General features: G+C 52.6%; 4 protein-coding genes across 4 annotated transcripts; all 4 read left to right on the top strand.

Moving 5' to 3' along the window:
- Window positions 1-381: 381 nt before the first annotated feature.
- K460DRAFT_337114 (uncharacterized protein) lies at window positions 382-6,026 on the top strand. The gene is made up of 3 exons (XM_040931003.1): window positions 382-3,546; window positions 3,592-3,861; window positions 3,910-6,026. The coding sequence occupies exons 1-3, from the start codon at window positions 508-510 to the stop codon at window positions 5,932-5,934; spliced, it is 5,334 nt and encodes a 1,777-aa protein (XP_040787747.1). The 5' UTR covers window positions 382-507; the 3' UTR covers window positions 5,935-6,026.
- A 120-nt stretch (window positions 6,027-6,146) lies between these two features.
- K460DRAFT_337111 (galactose mutarotase-like protein) lies at window positions 6,147-7,836 on the top strand. Its single transcript, XM_040931002.1, has 3 exons — window positions 6,147-6,839; window positions 6,901-7,218; window positions 7,274-7,836. Exons 1-3 carry the CDS (start codon window positions 6,573-6,575, stop codon window positions 7,649-7,651), a joined length of 963 nt encoding a protein of 320 aa, XP_040787746.1. The 5' UTR covers window positions 6,147-6,572; the 3' UTR covers window positions 7,652-7,836.
- Window positions 7,837-8,017: 181 nt separating this feature from the next.
- Window positions 8,018-10,694, top strand: K460DRAFT_337108 (kinase-like protein). Its single transcript, XM_040931001.1, has 2 exons — window positions 8,018-8,420; window positions 8,477-10,694. The coding sequence occupies exons 1-2, from the start codon at window positions 8,347-8,349 to the stop codon at window positions 10,512-10,514; spliced, it is 2,112 nt and encodes a 703-aa protein (XP_040787745.1). The 5' UTR covers window positions 8,018-8,346; the 3' UTR covers window positions 10,515-10,694.
- Window positions 10,695-11,099: 405 nt separating this feature from the next.
- K460DRAFT_376657 (uncharacterized protein) lies at window positions 11,100-14,675 on the top strand (the record flags this gene model as incomplete). Its single annotated transcript, XM_040934901.1, has 2 exons — window positions 11,100-12,327; window positions 12,379-14,675. 2 exons carry the CDS (start codon window positions 11,100-11,102, stop codon window positions 14,673-14,675), a joined length of 3,525 nt encoding a protein of 1,174 aa, XP_040787744.1.
- Window positions 14,676-14,677: the final 2 nt, after the last annotated feature.

Genomic DNA, 14,677 nt, shown 5'->3' with positions numbered 1-14,677 from the left:
GAATCTAGAATCCAGAGGGTTTGCACGTGCGACAATAGGTAGTACAAGGCCAGAAGGCTTTACCCTAGGCTGTTCGTAGGTATGTAGTATGCAATGCTTAGGTTCCATGGGTGGGTGGTTGCATATGCTGCATAGCATCGCATCTTGCTGTGAGAGGCACTCGAACGCAATCACCGTCATATGACTTTCACATAATTCTCGTCTTGTATATGGCAACCTGCACGTTAACGGCTGCTGCGTGTTCCAAGTGTAGGTGATGTTTCCACGGTTGTTGAATCCATAAGCCGTGAAAGGGCACTTAACGCGGGCGCGGTAGCGCGTCTCCGCGGACGCGTCCGACGTGCAGCCCCCAGCCAGCCTTTCTCGCCTTTGCGCGCCGGGGTAGTCGACTGCCTCCACGGTCGCTCCTTTATGCACCCACCCATAGCACGCATTCACATCTTAACAATGCGAGTCCAATCCCGTACCTTTGTTCTTTGTTTCTGTTAGTCTGTTTCCAGCATAGCCATGGTGTTGTCCAAGTTTGATTCCCTTTTTGTTCGCCCACCGACTCCCCCCAAAGATCTCGAAGATCACGCCCACGACCAAGACGAAGACGAAGACGAGACACTACAGTTCCTCAACGATCACTTTGGCCAGAAGCCTGTTCTACCCAGGATCATTGCAACCAAGTCACTGCTCAATACGCCCGAGCAGTCGCCATCCTCCGACATTAGCATACCCTCGAGCTCAGCGTGTAGAAGGAAGAGAGTCAACTTCGAGTTGCAGACATGCGCAATACCGAGCAAGAAGGCTATTGTACAGTCCTGGACCCCCACACGGAGTTCACCGCTGCGACCTCTCCCTCAGACGCGCGTCTCGTTGCCCTTGAAGTCGATCCTGAAGCCCTCCGACGGCACACCTACACCTCCGCCAGCCGACGACGGCGCCACAGCACACAAGTTCAAAACTTTTGCTGACATGTTGGAGTCGATCGTCAAACTGCTCGCCTCGGCGGACCGCTCATCGCGGTTAGATGCATACCATTCGCTACAACGAACTATGCAAGCCTACGACAAGATACCAGACGAGCAGGCTCTCAAGCACAAAATGTCTCTGCTAACTCAATTCATACGGCGGGATGTCCAGTCTCCTAGCCCAACTGGAACTGGACTGGATTCGCAGCTCGTGGCCCAAGCCCTGAAGCTACTCATGGCTCTCTTTCGAATCACGGACTTGACCTCCGCTATGGATGACGACTTTTGCTCCTTCATCATGGAACGCGTTATTCACGTCGCCAGCGATGTTTCCATGCCCAAAGCTATAGTGAACACCCACCTCGCGGTGCTCATGCAGCAGAACTTTAGGCTAAGGACTATGACCACAAATCGCATCGAGAAGATCCTGGATGCGCTAGACACCATTCACGAGCGAATCAGCGGTTTCTCTGTTCAAGCATACCGCATTCGCATCTACAGGAAGCTGATCCAGCAACGACCGGATCTTATGATCAAGCACACGGAAAGATGGTTTAAGCATACGGTCAAGGCATTGGTATCACCTCAAAAAGATATCAATCAAAGTGCGCTAGACACCGCCTTGTCAGCTGCGAAAACAATCGGCCATGACCGTCACGTCGCAAAGTCTGTTCTCTCCGTTCTTAACCGTGTTAGGAACGATGGCGAGACTTTTGCAAGAGTCTTGACCTGGGAACTAGAAAGGATGCTGGGGGGCGACAACGCCACGATGGTACCCCAAATCTGGTCCGCTGTGACGGGCTTGCTACGAGACTCCCTAAACGGTCAGATGTTCTCTGCCATGAAGGACTGGCTCGAAGTATTCGAAAAATGCCTGAAATCCGACAAGGATCAAGTCAAGATGCATGCCAATGTCGCTTTCTGCTTCCTCCTTTATGTCGTCAACTTGGCTGCAAACACCTCCGAGGGCTGGACAAAAATGTTCCTTAATATTCCATTGCATCAGCTCAAACAGCGCATTCCAGCGAAGAAGGCCGACCGTGACGCTATTACATCTGGCTACGTTACATTGCTGTACTACGCACTTCGGCCGACAGCTTCCTTTGAACAGCTTGATCGGTATTGGACCGAATTTGTGGCGGGTTTCTGGAACCCATTGATACATTCGTCTTCAACTCAGCAAGCAATTGCCGCATGCCGAGTTGTCTCTGCTCTTCTGAATGGCTCCAGGAAACCATGGAACGAACACCGAGCCTTGGACCTTCGCCCACAATACATGACACAGCGTGGTGAACTTCCTTTAGTAGATCCGAAATGGGTCCGGAAATCGCTTTGCAAGGTGCTCCAGTTTGTGGAAACCCTCCTGGATGCAACACCATGGACTGAGAGCGAGCAACAGGAAGATGAGCCGGTAAAGACAATGTGGCTCGCTGTCATGGATGCCTTGGTCGAAGCAAGCAGCAAGGAAGTCATGGCTTCTAGTGAGACCAAGGATGCGATGGCGCACATAATCAATCTCCTCCGTCGAATATGGGATAGGCACACCACCAAGCTAGCGCTCCCACAGCAAAAGGAGGACCTTTGGGCCGACAAGTTCTGCTTTCTGATCGAGACTGTAGTGCAAAAGCTAGGCGCATTTCAGTTTGCGGACAAGTGCCTCATGCGGAATGGCAACAATGAATTCGAGGTTGCCTCAACGCCATCACATCGGGCACGACAGCAGGGTGCACGGACATCGCCTCTCCTCTACCTTGTTGATCTCTTAATCAATCAGTCTGAGGGCAAGCTTGCAGATTCTGTTCGACTTCGTGCCATCAAGTTGATTATCGAGCCTTGCTTCAATGTTCAGAACACCCGCTTCAGTAAACTAGAACTCCTTCGCGATTGTGGTGCTGCTGTCGATGGCTCATTGAGGGCAGCTGTTGCATTGAACTTTTGGGCGCAAACTGCTGCTCTTCTCCAATCCTCTATCCAAGAGCAACTCTCTGACTCGAATGAGCGCGTCTCACGTCCATTTGGCAAAGAGTATGAGCTTGTCGTTGATCTTCTAGGGCTGGGTTCTGCTTATATGCTGAACATGCCGCGAGGTCAGGAGGTCTTGTCCGCTTTCGTTGAAACGGTTCGATGCGAGGCTGGAGAGGGTGCAGTCATCCTTGCCGTGATCGAGAAGGTTTCGGAGCGCGTTCTGAAGCGTACCGCGGATGAAGACAAGGCTTCATGCTTGCCCTACACCAGCATACTACTGCGAAACCTTCCTAAACAAATGAGCCGACGGGTGTTGGATCAAGGTAGGCAGAACATATGGCCGTCTTCTCCAGCAACAGGCCGCCACCCAGACTTCGATCCGTACAGTCACCTCTATGGCGCGGTAATTTCTACCGGCTCAGCTGCATACCAAAATCTCAACAGCGAGGATGTTGAGCCGACGAAGCGCTTTCTCGCTGCTTTTGCCAGCTCTATCCACCACTGCTCAACCTCGCACCTCGCAGTTTATCTACGGAAGACTCAAGATATGATTCGTCTTTGGGTTGAGGATTCAGAGAAGAAACTGCAGAGCAAAGAACAGCCACTGAAGAGCCTGCATCGTGAGGTATGTCGGGAACCCTATTATAGAGTCAACTGTTAACATAAGCAGGTCGTGAATTTATGGAAACACGTCAGCGAAGCTATTGAAAGACTTCCACGAAAAGACAGCCAGATTCTTCTTCATCTGGAACCATTGATCACTGCAGGGTTTCTAAGCATGCGCCGTGGCATCGTCAATATCTCCATTGTAACCTGGAATTCTACCTTCGGCAAAGAAGAGAGCTTGCGATATCCATCTCATCTCGAGCAAGCGTTGCGGCGCTTACGCAACACCGTCGAAATTGCGTTACCCTCGTTGGAAGTTCACAGCAAAGATGCTGTAAGTGCTCATGCAGAAAGGGGCATAGCACAACTAACGCGGGAACAGGTCAACGAGCTTTCGTTCTACGACTCCGATACCAGCACAGAACATGCAAAGCATGCTTTCAAGAGTCCCCGAGTTAAGGAGTCACCCTTCAAAGTGTCCAAATCTAGGCGGAAATCTGTAACTCGGTCTCCGGCGGCGTCGACTCCAGGTAGCAGAAGAGCGTCTGCGCGGCAGACATCCAAAGCTCGCCTGCGACACGATAACTCACAAATTCAGTTCGAGCCAATTGTTTCTTCACCATCAAATCCGTTCAGCCATGAATCTCAAGTTTTGACTGATCGTCAGAAAGAGATAGTCGAGCGACAGAGGCACTCCACTGGTTTATTTGCCAACATGGGCGCCGTCTCACCTCTCCGAGAGACGGTACCGTCCCCTATGGAAATCCACTCTGATGCTCTAGATCGAAATGATCTGCCGAATGGCGCGTCCCGAACTACACCGTTAAAGGCTCTAGCAGCCATGGGCCCAATGGACGTTTTTCTTGGGTCGTCGCCTACTCCGTATGCACGAAGGAGTACGCAGCATATAGTCAGCGACGACACCAGTGTTGCAACCCCGACCGCTGTACGAACCATTCAGCTGACTACTAATGATGACTTGGGGTCTTCACCACCACGCTTCGAGAAGGATGCCGTTTCAAATACAGCACAGTACAATCACCACAGTCAGGTAGGGTCCAGCTTTGAGTACCAACGGCCAGAAAATTCGTACTCGGTGTCCTTCGATGAAGGAACTACTATAGACGAAGAATCGCTGCTCGATACTGTTCTTAAGGGGCCTGAACATGGTGAGCGCTCGGAAAGTGACTTTCCCTCGGACACGGTCATGTCCGAGCTACCTAGCTCAACCATCGACCTCCAGCTCACTGCCCAAATCGATGCAGACATGCAAACCCATGCAGATACAGCCTCTCAGCCAATTAGCGAAGCAGGACCGAAATCAATCACTGAATTCGTCGACGCTGCTTCGCACCAACAGCCTTCATTTAGCAATGTCGAGCAAGCTGGCAGTGATGCAGAAGTGGAAGACTCACAGCTTGCTTCTCACCCCGCGGCAATTGCCATTTCACATAAAGAGCCAGAATTCGAATCAAGCAGCACAAGCCGTGTTGGTGACTCTTTTTCTAGGCCAGCATCGGGCAAAGGAACACCAACGACAAGGAACCTTCGACGGTCTTCCCGTCATTCTACTAGTTTTAGTCCTGCTCAGCAATCAAGCGGGAAGAAACGCAAGCAAACACATGTAAAGCACGATACTATGGTACAAAAGGAGAAGGAGGCCCAAGAGGAGCAGTCACCGGCACAGTCTTCTTTCCAGTCCGACGAAGGCAGCATACACGATAACATCGTCGTAGTGTCTCCGCAGATACAAAATAACCCCAAGAAGAGGAAGCCCATGAGTAATTCTGACTCTTCGGCAAACGGCGACGTCATTGTTCCCGAGACAAGTCGTAAACGTGGTACCCGTCGTTCACAGTCGCTGCTTAGCCAGGTTGAAAACTCGCAAGACGTTATAGTCGAAGATACACCAGCCCCCAAGCGAGCCAGACAAAGTATGGGCCAGGACGTGAGCGAAGCAAAGAATGCTCAGCGTCCTAAGGGCTCAAAAGCTACTCAAACCAAGCGTTTGAGTCACGTACAGATTAAGTCGAAGCACTCATCGGAGTATGGGCCTTCAGTGGATGGATCTCCAACTGATGCCGACGTTGAACAGCCGATCAGTCACCTGGATAGCGACCAAGAAATCGATATCAAACCACAGGTAGATGCGACCAAACCTTCCGAGGAGGAGAAAAGTCAACGGCAATCCCCGCAAGATGCGCCTACTGGGGTCAGCACACCCAGCCGGTCCTTTGCCGAGCGCGTTATCCTCACGCCACGGAGTATCATCAACCAGCTCAAGAGCCTCAAGGACTTCTTATTCAGTGCTCCGCAGCTGGTTCTTGCAAGGGAGGAAGAGAGAGAGATTGATGACGTGCTTTTTGATATTAGGAGGCAGGTACATGCGGCGGGCCAACGGGGCTAGGAATATCGGCGCGCGGTGACATTTGTCCAAGGGAATGACGGGGTGCAGCTAGGGTAGAGACGGATGGGGGCAGGATTTGCTATTTTCTATGGTCAGATGTGTAAGCGTAGCATAGCGCTCTGAATTGCAGGCGAAGTACGAAAGCTTGGCCGTATCGTTGTTTGTGCTCTAAAGTGAATTGTATTACTTGTCTAGCTCGACCACACTCGCGAAGACGCTTTTCCGCTGCTATTGAATCAACCCAATATGTAGGTGACTGTCGCCTATGCGTAGAAGGTCTAGAAGACCCAATGATCTGCTTTCAGGCGAGTTAAGCGAATGCAGAGCAGTTCACCTGAAACGTGCTCCATGTTTCAGTCGTGCGTTGGTGCATCCATGGATGGTGGGGGTTTGCCAGCTGTTTGGCCCAGTCCAACAGTGCCCCTCCTTCTTCCCCCCGAACATCACTCTTGACGAAGGTACCACGCATTGTATCACTGGTAAGCTCCTGCTCATAAGCTTCAGCTTACGTCTACCAATCCTAACCGCCAGTAGTCATCTTCTAAACACAATCCCTCTTTACAGCAAACAACCTAGCTGGAGCTCCTAAGTACCCCGCCTTCCAACACCACCGCCACCACACCATACACAGCTCCATCATGGTCGACCGCGCGAACCGCCCCTCCAAATTGAATGCACCCGCAGCGTCTACTCCCGGAGCTCAGGTCGATATTGTTGGGCAAGGAGGAAGCCAGAAAGTTGTTGCGACGCTGCCCTCCGGTGAAAGCATAGAGGTCCTGCTGTATGGAGCTACGGTTACCAGCTGGAAGAGCAATGGCGGAAAGACTGAGAACTTGTGGTTGAGCGAGACGGCCGACGTGACGGGAACCAAAGCTGTGAGGGGTGGTATCCCTGTCGTCTTCCCAGTAAGTCACAGCTTAAGACACCCAGAGAAGCGTGAACAGTTGCTAACAGCTGTCAAACCAGGTCTTCGGTCCCCCGCCCAAATCAGGCCACGCCACATCCTCGCTCCCACAACACGGCTTCGCTCGCACATCACGCTGGGAGTTCTTGGGCAAGTCGACCGTCGAGGATGCGCTCGAGTCCGACTCGGTCAAGCTTGACTTTGGCTTGGATCGTCAGGGTCTCAGCGACGAGGCACGCAAAGCATGGCCGCTCGATTTCGGACTTGTATACAGTGTCACGTTGAGCAAGGACAAGCTCCAGGCCGTCATCACGGTGCGGAACGAGGGCGACGAGAGCTTCGAGTTTCAGTTCCTGCTCCATACCTACTTCAAGATCCAGGTAAGTCGCCCATCCCCGGGTAGTATCTAGAGCAATTACTGATCTCACTGTGCAGGACATTTCCAAAATCGCTATTACCGGCCTATCCGGTACCGAGTACATTGACAAGGTGCTCGACGCGACCACGCACACACAGTCTGACAACACCCTCAAGATCACTGGCGAAGTCGACCGCGTCTACAAGGACATCAAGCAAGATACCACGTCGATTACTGAAGACGGCAAGCCGCGCTTCGACATCATCCGCGACAATGTCAAGGACACCGTCACCTGGAACCCATGGATTGAGAAGGCCAAAGCGATAGGTGACTTCTCGCCGGATGCGGGCTACAAGAACATGGTCTGCGTCGAGGTTGGTGCTGTTGATGGCTGGCAGAAGCTAGAGAAGGGTGAGGTGTGGGAGGGTGGTATGCTTGTGAAGAGCTTGCTCTAGGTTACCATGGGATTCCAAGGGGAAGCACTTGGAGAAGATTTGGATAAGCACCATCATTGAAGACGGTTGTCAAATGTAAAGGCATCGCAGACAACAATGCAAATATGGATGCACAACGCATGCCGAACAACCTCGATATTTATGCAATACATTTACCAAGCGAGCACGATGAACCGCTTCTCGGGCATGCAGCCCTATGTGACATTATGTGACTATAATGTGTTAATCATCAGCCAGTCGTATGCTGCGGGCAATCTAAGAACGTTATTGCCGGAAAAGCCGCCAGACCCTTGCTCAATATAGCTGCATGGTGGTGCTGACCGGGGGGGTCCCTTGCCTTTCACAAGCTTCCCCCACCGGAATCTTGCCTGACCAACAACAATACGCCATGACAACAATCGGTGCTGTCTAGGTACTGCCATGTCCGGTCACTACGATAATAATCAAGCAGTCCGCCCTCCACACTGCTACGGCTCCTGGGCTGTCGATTGACATAGCATCCAGTCCATCGCATCCGCACCTTCCCCGCGTACGACGATTCGGCCATAGTAGGGCTGCGGGCGTAACACTTTCAACTCAAGAGGCTCGAGTTAGTTGAAGCGCGTGTGTAGCACCAGCCGAGGTACTGCGCTGGCAGTCTAGGGCCGTTGCGCGGTGTTCAGTGTGGGCTTTGGAGCGTACATTGAACCCAACCCATGGACGATCGCGAACGACAGAGAAGCATGTCCCTCATACCGTATGCGCCAGCAGAGTCGCGAGAAATCGTCTTGTAAGTATCGAAAGCTCTCACGATACCGTTACAGTGTAGACTGACTCTGGCTGCAGTCGCCACGGTTCCGCAGTGGTAGTGTACGACCAACGATCCAAGCAACTTTCCCTCCGCGATGCCTCACGATCCATCACCGTAGAAGCCACATCATGTCCATACTGTCGCCGATCCTACCGCGACCCCTCGCCCAGCGGGGAAGATGAAAGCGACGAGCATGAACATGCACCAAGTATACCAGATGCGGAGAATGGCTTCGTCAACCCAGGATACTTTCAGATGCTGCGTAGGAGCCAGCCAGGCTCAGAAGAGGGGTCGCGACCGCCTTCGCCACATAAACAACTAGCACCTGCCCCATTACAAGGCAGACCGAGCGAGTTCTATGCACCAGAGGGAGCTGAATTTGTGGGCAGCACCCCAGCACCTCCCACCAGAAGCCAGGGCATATCTGCGAGGGCCTTTAGCCCAAACTATTTCAAAAGCTTCTTCGTGGAAGAACGAGAGTTAGGACGTGGAGGCAAAGGCGTTGTACTATTGGTGCAGCACGTCCTGGACGGAGTTCAGTTGGGCAAGTTCGCGTGCAAGCGGGTGCCCGTGGGCGACGACCATGAATGGCTCGAAAAGGTTCTGGTTGAAGTGCAACTACTGCAAACGCTATCGCACCAGAACCTAGTATCATACCGCCACGTGTGGTTGGAGGATTACCAGATATCGAACTTTGGACCGAGTGTGCCGTGCGCCTTCATATTGCAACAGTATTGCAATAGTGGGGATCTGCATAGCTACATTCTAGACTCGGCGAAGACGACTGTTACCAAAGAGCAGCTTAAAGAACGGCTAAGAAGGAGATCCAAGGGTCAATTGGAAGACCCCGAAGACCTACACGGACCGCGACGAATGCACTTCGAGGAGATTATATCCTTCTTCAAAGACATTACATCTGGTCTGCACCATCTCCACGCAAACGGTTACATCCATCGAGATCTGAAGCCAAGCAACTGTCTACTGCACAACACTGGTCAAAGGATTAAAGTCCTCGTAAGCGACTTTGGTGAAGTCCAGTCGGCGAACGTTGCAAGAACGTCGACCGGTGCAACTGGAACCATTTCATACTGTGCCCCTGAGGTCCTCCGACAAGAGCGACCAGGGGGCGCGTTCGGCAACTTCACGACCAAATCTGACATCTTCTCCCTAGGTATGATTGTCTACTTCATGTGCTTCGCGAAGCTGCCATATAGGAATGCGGATGGTATTGACGAAGACAATGAGGACGTGGACCAGCTAAAGGCGGAGATCTCGACCTGGGCTGGCATAGACGACGAGCAACGCGTACGGTCAGACTTACCAGACAAACTATACAGGTCACTTAAGCGATTACTTGCCTTGGCTCCGGATGCACGCCCAGGCACAGAAGAGATCCTACATGTTCTCAAGTCTCCGTCGCTTTTCGATGAGTTCAACACGTATGCAGGCCCATCTGGTCTCGATGAGTTCAGTCCTCGCATCTCGCGGGCTGATACACCTAGCCCTGCTTCTGCTCAACTAGGCAGGAAGCGGTCTTCTATTAGCTACCCACGCTCCGGCCCCTCAAGGCTTAGTGCCTCGGTCATGGATCGCTCTCCCAGTCCACCTCCGCAGCTCACTAGAAGCGAATCGTCTGAGGATGGTGCAGTCGTTTTGAGGCCGAGAAAGCTAGAGTTCCCGCCGCCGTCACCTGTGCGCAGAACCCCATCACCGCAGCGGTTGATGCTGCCTCCACCTCCAGCTAACGCGCCTTTACAGTTGTACAACGTACTGCGAAACGCTACAATTATCAACACTCTCAAACTCGGTCTCTTTTGCGCGAAAGCCTTCAGCCTCCTCTCTCCCTGTCAGCCATTTGCGGCGGATGCTCGGGTTGTGTACCCCCTGCTTTGCATAGCATCTCTCGACCTCTTGCCCTTTGGTTTGGGCACTAGGTCAACGGAAAGATACGGTAGTCTAGGCGCACTGAGTGCCTCTATTGTCCTTTTGCTATTACATGTAATGATTCTGATCATCTCATTGAAGTCGGACAGACTGTGTGTGAGGAGAGAGGTAGCTTGGGATGAGCTCTAGTATTGACGCGAGGATGCAGTTAAAGTGCGAGAGAAGTGTAGAGCGGCTCTTTTGCATTTGGGATTACTCTACCTAGCTTTTAGTAGCGGTGGGCATGTTTAAAGAATCTCTGTATCTACCGTTATCGTTCTTGAAGTAGGAACTAGCAGCCACCAAATACAACAAGATCACGGCCTTCACACGATGTGTTACTCCCAGTTGGTCTGAGCAACTGACTGTTAGTGAAACTGTCTATGCTAATGACCGCGTACACATGCTGATTATTTGCGAGGTTGGGAGGGCGGATGATGTTGATTGGTGGGGCCGGTGGTGGTCGGGCAGGGGGTGCGTTGGCGTGGGCGCTTTGACTCCAATGTTATGGTAAACAACGCCTCATCCTCGATTCTCTACACAATTGCATCGCACTTTCCACCCCAACCAACACCAGGTCGCCCAAGTTGTATACAGGTCAGATAGCTTCTTAGGCCTGCTCCTCTTGCCAAAGTAGTCTCTACGAAGCATCTCTTCTTTTTAATATCCTAGTCACGTATCTACGACGCGCCCCGACTATCAACAAAGCTGCATGAGCAGCCTCTCAACCCTCCAATGCAGTCCTCTCCTCCTACAAGCGACGGGAAAGCGCGCGCTATACGCGAACTTTCACGCAGTTTGAGCCACAGCCCACGAAACATCGCCTCGCCGTCACCGCCGCCCAGCGACTCGAATCCCACGAAGCACTCGGGCTTCGGCACAGAGACATCTAGCTTCTTCAACGACCCGGACATTCTCATGTCAACTCAACACAGATTAGAGGACGACACAAACACGCTCCCCCAATACCCGCGCATTCGCTCGACCGCGAAGAAGATGAACACTTGGCATATGCTCCGCTCCGAGCAGCCAAACCCCAACACCTCGCTGGTAAACAAAGAGTTTGGCGATTTTGACCACAGCCTGTCGGACGACGAGGAAATGCCTGTAGAACAGGCGCGTGGCATGAACCGCAGCAACCGCGGTACACCGAACAAGATGAGCTCCCAGTTCAATAGCCTCTACGACATCACACCGCCGACCAACCGCTCGCGCAAATCTTATGCGGCAGAGACGGGCAGTCTCCGACGCGACGCCCAAATTCGACGCGCTTCACGGAACGACTTGGAGAGCGCCTCACCGCGCCCTGCGAGTGCGCGCAACTCAGCGGCCGTGCCTGCAAATCAAGACCGCAAGCGTACTTCCCTTGCACAATTGCATGCCAAAGTTTCGGAAGACGAGTCTTCGTTCATGGACCAACGGCCGCCAACATTGACCATGGACTCGACTAAGAACACACGCTGGGGCAACCGAAGCCGTCAAACTTCCCTTCAGATGGATGGCAAGGTCGACGCGTCTCCACACGCAAACTACACTTCCAAATCACGACCAGTTACTGCTCAAAACGCGACCGCGCAATCATTCATACTTCCCGATCTTCCAAATCTTACCGAGCTGGTCTCTGGGGTCTTCGATGATGGTACCCCAGTGTTCTCGAAGACTGCTCCTGCACGGTCACGGTTTTCCGCCCCACCCAACGGTGGTCGACGGCCACAGCACATTCCCGTAGAAGGTGTTCCAATACCTGAAGAAGAGAAGGCGATTTTCGCCGCGCTTCACCAGCTGCAGGACAAGCTTGCACAAATGGAGCATGAGCGCGCAGAGCAAGACCAAAAGCTCGAGGAGCAAGAGATGGAGCTCATTGAGTTGAAGGCTACGACACAAGCTCAAGAGAAGCTTCGAAGAAGTGACAGCGCGCAAGACTCGGATAGCGGCAAAGGTAGCTGGAAGGTGGAAAAGACGCGTAAGTATAGCTAATAGAGACCATTTCGGCGAAAATGCTAACAGGACTCAGGGCTTGACGCGACTGTACAAACACTCCGAACGAAACTCGACCGAGCCGACCGCAAAGTCGCCGTTCTTGAGATCGAGAAGAAGCGCTTGAACACTGAACGAGACAACATGGCTGGCCAGCTTGGTGTGGCCTTCCAGACCTGTGAAGAGCTGAAGAATGAAAAGGGAGCCTTGAGCACTGAGAACAATGCGCTGCGATTGGAGATCGATACCCTTCGAGCCGAAAACGAGGAGCTTCGCGATCAGCTTGAGCAGGAGCATTCGCATCATCGGGAAGAGACTGTTCAGCTAAAACGACAGTTCGACCAGGCCGCGAACGCAACAGAAAAAGAGAACGCAACCTTGCATGCTGAGTTAGCTCGCGTTCGCGCTGAGCATGATGAGCACACTCAACGGCTATCCCGCAAAGACATTGAGTTGCGCAAGGCGCGTCAAGAGCAAGCCGAATATGCCCAACTAAAGTCCAATCATGAGTCTCTCAAGTCGCAGCTAGCGAGCCTTAAAACCAAGCGTGAAGAAGAGGTCAAACGATGGACTCGCCAGGAGGCAGCTCTGAAGGCCCAAGTCGACCGTCGCGATGAGACCATCCGTCACTTCCAGGATTTGACCCAAGAGCAGACTAATGAGGCCATGCGATTAGACAACGAGCATCTTCGACATGAGCTTGCCCAACTCTCCGCACAGCACGAAGATGAGAACGAGCAGTGGGCTAAGAAGGAGGTGGAGTTGAAGCGAAAAGTCCAACAACGCGAGGATGTAGCGAAGAGGACCTTGAATATGACACGCGAAGTCCTCAGTACTCGGGAAGCGAATGAACAGCAATTTGATGTCTTTGCTCCTACATGGAAAGGCAAAGGCAAGGAGAACGCATTCGCGGATCAGAAACCAAGCTACCGTCGCGATGATACCCGCACTCGCATCAAGAACCGCGTCCAGCAAGAGGTCCGCAACAGCAGATCAGTGGGCACCTCACAACAGTCGAGCCGAATTGAGGAGAGCCCTCGCAAGTCATATGCTGGGGTCTCGAGATTTTCTAATCGAAGCGTTTCAGCACCCATACCGGTTGATAAGAACGCCCGCGTTGAGAGCGACGTAGAATCGACCACTGACCTTTCTCTTGCACCTCGCGGTACTCCGTATACCTCTCGAAGTAATCTTTCAGCGAAGTCGACAATCCAGCCTCCTGTTGATCTTGATTTGACTGAACTGAGCTTCATCGATAGCAACCAGATTGCTCAGCTCCGACGCGCCTTAGAAGAAGAGCGAGCTGCGGCGCGCCACCGAGCTTCGTTTGCCCCCGGGGAGCAAGCTCGCGAGGACACTATTCGCTCTCAACGACAAACCCGCGAGGATACTCTCCGATCTGTCGCATCCGCTAAGAGCGAACGCCGACCATCTCTCCCACGCAAGTCGTCACTTAAGGAGATTACCCAGCGTACCAACATGACTCAGTTCGAAGAAGATGTCACTGGCAACATGTCGAACTTGGATGCAGATGCGGAAGCAACGCAGACCAAGCAATCTGCTATTGACACCTCGATGCTGAGCAATACGAGTCGCCGGCGCCGTAGTGCACCCACTGAAATGACATCTGCATTTATTGTTCCAGACATCAAGCTCGATACTCTTAAGCAAACCACGACTACGATCAACATCTCCCAAAAGACGACCAGCAAAGATCACGACAACGCCAACTGCACTGTCTGTCGCCGTGACGGCCTTGCAACTACTACCGATGCCTTACGTGTTCCTAAGCTCGTACCTGTATCTTCGCGTACGCCGGACGATGTCGACGCTACTCTCCGCCCCGCCCGCTCACCTAAGGAAGCCCTAGCTTTAGTAGTCAAAGAGCTTCAAGATGAGCGCGCCCATCTGCACATGGAACTAGCTGTCATGCGCGCTATGTTAGAATCCCACGACGTCAGCCTAGGAAACCGCAAGCGCCGCGACATCAACGTCTCCATTCAGGAGATCCTTCGCCGTCTCGAAATCAAGGATACGCAAATCTACAATCTCTACGATGTCCTTGAGGGCCAGCAAACCGATGATCTCACCGAGCTGGACGTTGAGAACCTGACGCAGCAAGTTCGTGCAGAGGAAGAGAAGACTCAGGGTGAGCCTGAAAAGAAGGCTAAAAAAGTCACAATCAGGAGTTTTGTGGATGAAGATGACGACAGCATTGAGGTTGGCAGGGGTGTAGGCCAGGACCTGGAGGATGGAGAGACGCAGGAGTTGCCTTGGGAGGGATTCGAGGATACGGGAAGTGCTCTTGAAGGGTGGAGGACAAATGTCCACTAGAA

This window comes from Cucurbitaria berberidis (assembly GCF_010015615.1).
Source record: "Cucurbitaria berberidis CBS 394.84 unplaced genomic scaffold K460scaffold_3, whole genome shotgun sequence".
Taxonomy (NCBI): domain Eukaryota; kingdom Fungi; phylum Ascomycota; class Dothideomycetes; order Pleosporales; family Cucurbitariaceae; genus Cucurbitaria; species Cucurbitaria berberidis.
The sequence above is the reverse complement of the archived record's forward strand: the minus strand, read 5'-3'. Positions and strand labels throughout refer to the sequence as shown.

Excerpts from the sequence above, each read along its gene's own strand:
- K460DRAFT_337114 (XM_040931003.1), top strand. The coding sequence starts at position 508 with ATGGTGTTGTCCAAGTTTGATTCCCTTTTTGTTCGCCCACCGACTCCC. Across the intron at positions 3,547-3,591 it reads TGAAGAGCCTGCATCGTGAG|GTCGTGAATTTATGGAAACA; the intron begins GTATGTCGGGAA and ends TAACATAAGCAG. Across the intron at positions 3,862-3,909 it reads AAGTTCACAGCAAAGATGCT|GTCAACGAGCTTTCGTTCTA; the intron begins GTAAGTGCTCAT and ends ACGCGGGAACAG.
- K460DRAFT_337111 (XM_040931002.1), top strand. The coding sequence starts at position 6,573 with ATGGTCGACCGCGCGAACCGCCCCTCCAAATTGAATGCACCCGCAGCG. Across the intron at positions 6,840-6,900 it reads GTATCCCTGTCGTCTTCCCA|GTCTTCGGTCCCCCGCCCAA; the intron begins GTAAGTCACAGC and ends CTGTCAAACCAG. Across the intron at positions 7,219-7,273 it reads ATACCTACTTCAAGATCCAG|GACATTTCCAAAATCGCTAT; the intron begins GTAAGTCGCCCA and ends CTCACTGTGCAG.
- K460DRAFT_337108 (XM_040931001.1), top strand. The coding sequence starts at position 8,347 with ATGGACGATCGCGAACGACAGAGAAGCATGTCCCTCATACCGTATGCG. Across the intron at positions 8,421-8,476 it reads GAGTCGCGAGAAATCGTCTT|TCGCCACGGTTCCGCAGTGG; the intron begins GTAAGTATCGAA and ends CTCTGGCTGCAG.